Source organism: Bidens hawaiensis, unplaced genomic scaffold (genome assembly GCF_021521415.1).
Source record: "Bidens hawaiensis isolate Kalapana, Puna unplaced genomic scaffold, B.hawaiensis_p1.1 tig00094849_1, whole genome shotgun sequence".
Taxonomy (NCBI): Eukaryota; Viridiplantae; Streptophyta; class Magnoliopsida; order Asterales; family Asteraceae; genus Bidens; species Bidens hawaiensis.
The window spans coordinates 1-7,009 of record NW_027504533.1 but is presented as its reverse complement, the minus strand read 5'-3'; the positions used below and the strand labels follow the sequence as shown (position 1 = coordinate 7,009).

At 33.9% G+C, this 7,009-nt stretch overlaps 1 protein-coding gene across 1 annotated transcript; it reads left to right on the top strand.

The window, feature by feature from the left end:
• Positions 1–289: 289 nt before the first annotated feature.
• LOC143608040 (F-box/kelch-repeat protein At1g55270-like) lies at positions 290–3,008 on the top strand. The gene is made up of 2 exons (XM_077083248.1): positions 290–687; positions 1,673–3,008. The coding sequence occupies exons 1-2, from the start codon at positions 625–627 to the stop codon at positions 2,912–2,914; spliced, it is 1,305 nt and encodes a 434-aa protein (XP_076939363.1). The 5' UTR covers positions 290–624; the 3' UTR covers positions 2,915–3,008.
• The last annotated feature ends 4,001 nt before the right edge of the window (positions 3,009–7,009 follow it).

Here is a 7,009-nt window from a genome sequence, read left to right as displayed (position 1 = left end):
TTCACAATAAATACCAAACATAGTAGTTTAAACATTAATTGGTTTAACACAATAAACATCCCCTTACTTGTTAACTGTTAAAGCTATTATTTGCGGTGAGTTTCTAGACGTCAAGTTAAAACGCCACACAGACAGTAAAGTTCACATCTTTTTAACACCGTGTTGTAGTTAAAAAACCTTATTACCATGCTCGGGCATTAACGCCCCGACACGGTGCACTTTTAGAAAGAAAGTTATTACACGATAAATACCCAAAGATAGTAGTTAAAACATTAATTAGTTTAACACAATAAATATCCCATTGACCCTATGTTAATAGTCTCAAAACCACACATGACTACATACTTTCATCATATGTTTTGAGTTCTATAAATCTCTAATGTTGGATGACAGCAAAATCAACACGGCTCCAGATGTAAACCTCCTGTTAATCATATTAATATTATTATTATTATAAACTCTTTTCTTTTCACACCAAACAACACTCTCCCATTTTAGAAACTGCTGCAAAGCTCTCACTTCCACACACACGTAATAAAAAGGTCATCTTTTTATGTTTCTTGGATCCAATTTTGGTGAATCAATTATCAATCTTGTCTTGATCTGAAGCTGAAGGTTGTCTTGATGGCTGAAAACCAAAGGTCTCCTATTGTGCAACAAAGAGGGGTTAGAGTTAGAGCTCCATTGGTGAGACCCATGTCTTGTTTGTTTGACTTTTTTATTTGGTTATTTGAAGAATACCCATATGATATTATGCTGAAATTAACAGTTTTTTGTGATGATTTTTGGTGTAGAATGTGTTAAGATATTTGTGGGTTTTGTTTATTTTTGAGTATTTAGAGATACCCAGATGAAATTATGAAGAAATTATCATTTTTTTTGTGGGTTTTGTTTCTTTACTAGTATATAGAAATACCCAGCTGAATTTATGCAGAAATTTGCAATTTTTTTAAAGAATTGTTGGTTTTTGCTTGTGGGTTTAGTTTCATTTTGAGTATTTAGAGAGACCCAAATGAAATTTTGATGAAATTAGTAGTTTTTTGTAACATTTTTTGGTGTAAAATGTGTTAAGATTTGTGGGTTTTGTTTATTTTTAAGTATTTAGAGATACCCAGATAAAGTTATGCAGAAATTTGCAATATTTTGTAACAATTTTAGGTGTAAATATGTTAAGATTTGTGGGTTTTGTTTCTTTTTGAGTATGCAGAGATACCCAGATGAAATTATGAAGAAATTTGCAGTTTTTTTTTTGTAATAATTTTGGGTACAAAATGTGTTAAGATTTGTGGGTTTTGTTTCTTTTTGACTATTTAGAGATACCCAGATGAATTTATGCAGAAATTTGCAATTTTTTTTAAAAAATTTTGGGTACAATATGTGTTAAGATTTGTTTTTTTTAAGTATTAAGAGATACCCAGATGAAATTAACAGTTTTTTTAAACAATTTTTGGTGCAAAATTTGTTTTTGTTTCTTTTTGAGGATTTAGTGTTACCCAGATGAAATTTTGATAAAATTATCAGTTTTTTTAAAGAATTTTTGGTGTAAAATGTGTTAAGATTTGTGGGTTTTGTATCTTTTTATGTATTTAGAGATACCCAGATGAAATTAGTAGTTTTTTTGTAACAAATGAATGTGATTTTCGTGCGTTCTAACTCAAATAAATGATTGCAGGTTGATTCCGTATCATGCTACTGCAAAGTCGACGCCGGTTTAAAAACAGTGGCGGGAGCCCGAAAATTCGTCCCCGGGTCAAAAATATGCATCCAACCCGACATCAACCCGCACGCACACAAGTCCAAAAACAGGCGTCAAGAACGAAAGCGAGCCCAGCCACCTCTCATTCCCGGGCTACCCGATGACCTGGCACTCATTTGTCTAACCCGTGTACCACGGGCCGACCACAACAAACTCCGCCTCGTCTCAAAACGATGGTCCCACCTTTTATCGAATAATTACTTTTATTCGCTTAGAAGAACCCTCGGAATGGCCGAAGAATGGGTTTACGTGTTTAAACAAGACCGTGACGGGAGAATCTCGTGGCACGCGTTTGACCCGGTTTACCAAATATGGCGACCGTTGCCACCGATCCCGGTTGAGTACAGTGACGCGGAGGGGTTCGGGTGTGCGGTTTTAAGCGGGTGTAATCTTTATTTGTTTGGCGGTAAAGATCCGGTTCGAGGCTCCATGAGTCGGACCGTGTTCTTTAATGCACGAACAAATCGATGGCATAAAGCACCCGACATGCATTATAAACGACATCTTTTCGGATCTTGTGTGATTAATAACTGTCTTTATGTGGCGGGTGGAGCGTGCGAAGGGGCCCACCGAGCTTTACGATGCGGTGAAGTTTACGACCCGAATCGTCGCCGGTGGAGTTTTATAACGGACATGAATACCGCGATGGTCCCGTTTATCGGAGTCGTGCATGACGGGAAATGGTTTTTAAAAGGTGTCGGGGACCACCGGGAGGTTTTGAGCGAAGCGTATACACCGGAAACGAACACGTGGGAGTCCGTAACCGATGGTATGATATCGGGTTGGCGGGCCCCGAGCGTTTCCATAAATGGAAACCTTTACGCTTTAGATTGCCGGGACGGGTGTAAAATTAGGGTTTACGAAAAAAATTCAAGTTCGTGGAAACGGTTTATCGATAGTAAGGTTCATCTCGGGAGGTCGCCCGCGCTAGAGGCTGCGGCTCTCGTGAATCTTAATGGGAAGTTTTGTATTGTTCGGAATAATATGAGTATTAGTCTTGTGGATGTATCGAGCCGGGAACCAGATATCGAGAGTAACCCGAACGTTTGGGAGAATATCGCGGGTAAAGGTCATATTAAAACGTTGTTTACGAACTTATGGTCGAGTTTATCGGGTCAAAAGAGTCACATTGTGCATTGTCAAGTGCTTGTAGCATGAGCCAAAATAGTGATATAAGTTACTTTCTTCATAGTAATTAAAAGATTTGTGTATAGATTTGGGTTATAAGTTACAAGTTACAACTCTTGATGAATATTTGCTTATTTAGATTGCTTTTTTATGTTATGGGTCTGGTTTACTATTCATTAGTCTTGGAATTCAAAAAATTCCGGTTTGGGCCCGCCAATCCGGTTTATAACCCGACCCGGTTAAAAAAAACCGATTAGGCCCAAACCAATCTGACCCAACCAAACCCGTCAGTTCATACACCGTTTTGGAATCTCGTTCCCTGAAAACCGTTTGGGCCCACCAACCCAGTTTATAAACTGGCCCAAACCAGTTGGGACACAACCGGTTAAAAAAACGGTGTATGAATGATGGGTTGAGTTGTGTCCCAACCGGTTAAAAAAACCGATTTGGCCCAAACCAGTTGGGACACAACTCAACCCATCATTCATACACCGTTTTGTAATCTCGTTCCTTGAAACCGATTTGGGTCGTTTGTAATCTCGTTCCTTGAAACCGATTTGTACCCGGCTCCGATTAGAAAAAAACACGCCCAAAATCCGTTTTTTTGGTTCCCAAACCAACAACCCAACTAGTCCAGATACGGCTGAACATTCTTGTCTATAAACTGCTTCCCAACCCGATTCGGTTTGGGCCAAACAAGTTTTGACCAAACATTGACCAACCTAGATCCGTTATAATCCGAACCGGCTTTTGTAGATCTTAAGAATGTAAGAAATTTTTTTTCATAGAAACATACATAGAAACAAGTTTATAAGGTGTTAACAAAGTGTGTTTTTATTATATAGCAAATCTTGATTAAATTATTTAAAGAACATAAATATCAATGAAATATGGTAAATGTTTATAATTATAATAATAAAAAACTTATCTTTAGTTGACAAAAGGGTTGTTTTTATAGGTCAACCATCAAGAGATTCAATTTAACATATTAAAAACTTTTATATGTTTTGAAAAATGTTCTAATTCAACCCATACAAAAAGTCATGGCATGACATGTTACTTGACTCACTTTGGTTCATAATCTCATGATTTGAATTTTGAGATGTTCTATTTCAATCCGTACAAAGGGTGTTTATTTATTATTTTAGTCTTCTTTTAATAAAAGAATAACAATTAACTTAACAATGAAAAATGTAAAAGTGTTAGATAAACCAACAAATAAAATCCAACTCCTAATTAACATAACTATTTATACGGTTTGGGAGGGTGAGACGAAAGCAAAACGTAGAGAGCTTGTTCTCATTGAGACTTGGCTTCATCAACCTTCTTACATCATATAACAAAATATGGTTAAACCGTACAAAAGTACTATAATGATATAGTAAACTAAGGCTAGCGTAAATTAATAAATAAAGTATAGCGACAACCGATTAAATTAACAAATAGACAGGTAACATATATAGCACTAACACCAAGGGCGGACCTTTATGGGGGCGGAGAAGGGTCGTGGCCCCCCTGTTTTTCGATCAAGACTTTCATGAATATAGGTTTATGTAGAAGTTGGTTTTTTACGGTTTGATCTTTGATCCCTTGAATCATTGTGTTTCAGAGAAGTGATGGTAAAAATAGTAGAATGAAAAAAACATAGGTGTTTTTTTTCATGAGGAACAAGGATATTCATGGATAAGTGTTATAGTTGCGGAGTGTGAAAGATGAAATAAGAAAGAAATATAAAGGATTATTACCTTTATTTAAATAATAAAGAATTAAGTCTCATAAATTCAAACAGAAAGCTGATTTACTACGGTGAACGAAATGATTGATATTTTGGTAGTCTTTTTAAGATTTTTTTTACCTTTATATACATATAATACATAGTATTTTTTTAATTTAGTTTAATATTTACTGTTTCAGTTTCATTTAATTTTTAAAATATTTGTAATTATGGTAACTTTCTTTTTAACAATGTTTTAACTTAATATTTTCTTAATATAAACATATTTTAGAGAAAAAAAATGGCTTATGCCTTTTATGCGTGCTCGAGGTGTGTGATTAAAAAAAAAAGGTTTGAACCATTTGAATTTTGATTATATTGAAGTTTAATGATTTGAAATTTTAATTATTTTCGACCCCTTCGATTTAAAAGTTCAAAGTTCCGTAACTGACTAACACCCTTGACAAAGTACATATACATTCCTCAAAAAAAGTTTTGGTAAAAATATTACAAATTTATAGAGATGGACTGAAATGACAAAAAAAAATAATAATAAAATAAAATGAAATCAAGTGTGTCTCATGTTGGAAATCATGCCCAAACTTTAACAACAAACATATGATATTTGAACACAACTTATTCGACTCTTTTCACTATATTAAGTACGGAAGCCACACAAAATACAACGCCCCAACATCTCTAAAAATACCAACAAGTACAGGCATCTAGCTCCAACTCTGTTTCCTAAAAATACACAAACACATAATAAAATAAACTTTGTACTTTAAAACTAACTATATCACATAACAATAAATCAACCATATAATTTATTCTCTAATATTGATCTTCTTTTATTTTTAAACTCTTTATTTGATTCACTCTTTTACTTCTCGGTTGTTCATACTAACCCACACTCACATGTGAACTCAAAATTAAATCCTTCATCTCAAACAAGAAAAAAGGTTGGGTTGGTTTGGGTTGAAACTGTAAATTTGCTCGAATTACATTGACGAAACCACACGTAACTCTAATAACAATAAAAATATTCACAATAACAATAATAATATTATTAACAAGTAATAAAATTCGCCTATGAACACTTGGGTTTGGGAGACGAAGGTTTTAAGTTAAAGTCTAACGAATAACAAAGACTAAAAGAAATTCGTAGCTAAAAAATAATAATAAAAAAAAGTAACAATAGTTAAGGAAGAATATTCGCAACTGGAGATCAGCCAGATTCCATGAAAATATGCATAAATGATAAATCATCGCAAAACGAATTATGTTTTTTGGGCTTTGTTATTTGGATTAGTTTTGTTTAAACAGCATAATATTTGTTATATATGGTACATTAATATGGAAAAAGATTTATGCATACATGTGTGTTACAAGTTTCTTGAAAGATTGAATGAAATAATGAATTTTTCTTTATAACTTTAAATTGTATATTCTTGAAAGTTTCCTACTTAGATTCAAGTACTCCTGTTTAACATCTCGTGAAAACGTTTAAGCGATTCTTCACATTCAATCTTAAGCTGATTCCTGAAATTCTTGATGAATTCGTCTGCTTTCTTATTGATGTCGGTCCTCTCTTCTAATTACATTTCGAATCGCCCATGATCCTTTTTGTTATCCGTTCACCGGTTTTCATTTCAGCCTTTCCAATATCCTTCTCCATTACCGCTTGTTATCTTTCGAGAAAGATTGCGTGTATCAGTGTCTATGTTTTTTTTATGGAGGGGGGGGGGGGTGTTGTTAATATTATGGGTACATTGATATAAATACATGCATGTGTATGGATATTTGTATATTGGTTAAGAATAGAATGTGATGCTTGGAAGGGTGGAAAAAAATATGTTATTGAGTACAAGGTTGGTATTCTGCATACAAAAAGCTAAATTTTTGATCTCCATTCATATATTAGTTCACATCTAATGAGAACTGCTCCATAACCTTAAATAAATTGCCATTTGGTCACATAAATCTTTAAATATATATGTAAACTAGTGTTATACCCAAACATTGTCGGTCTCGGGCGTTGAGGCGATAAATCAACGCAAAATTCGGTCGCTTTCAGTTAAGTGCATTATGCCGTCGAACTAAAAACCAAAATAAAACAAAAACATATCAAATTTGAGGTGGATCAATTGAGTGGCGCTAGTCGGTAACACTTGAGGCAGTAAATAGTAATAATAATAATAAGCATTGAAAATGATTTGATGAAGTGCTATAACATCAAACAGAATTGATAAAAATTCAATATTTGGTACATTGAAGATGGAAAAAGATTTATGCATACATGTAGGATACAAGTATATTGAATGAAATAATGAATCTTTATTTTTAATTGTAATAAAAAACAATCATTTGAATCTAATTACAATTATTCTTGAAATCTTCCTGCTTAATTC

Excerpts from the sequence above, each read along its gene's own strand:
- LOC143608040 (XM_077083248.1), top strand. The coding sequence starts at position 625 with ATGGCTGAAAACCAAAGGTCTCCTATTGTGCAACAAAGAGGGGTTAGA. Across the intron at positions 688-1,672 it reads TTAGAGTTAGAGCTCCATTG|GTTGATTCCGTATCATGCTA; the intron begins GTGAGACCCATG and ends AAATGATTGCAG.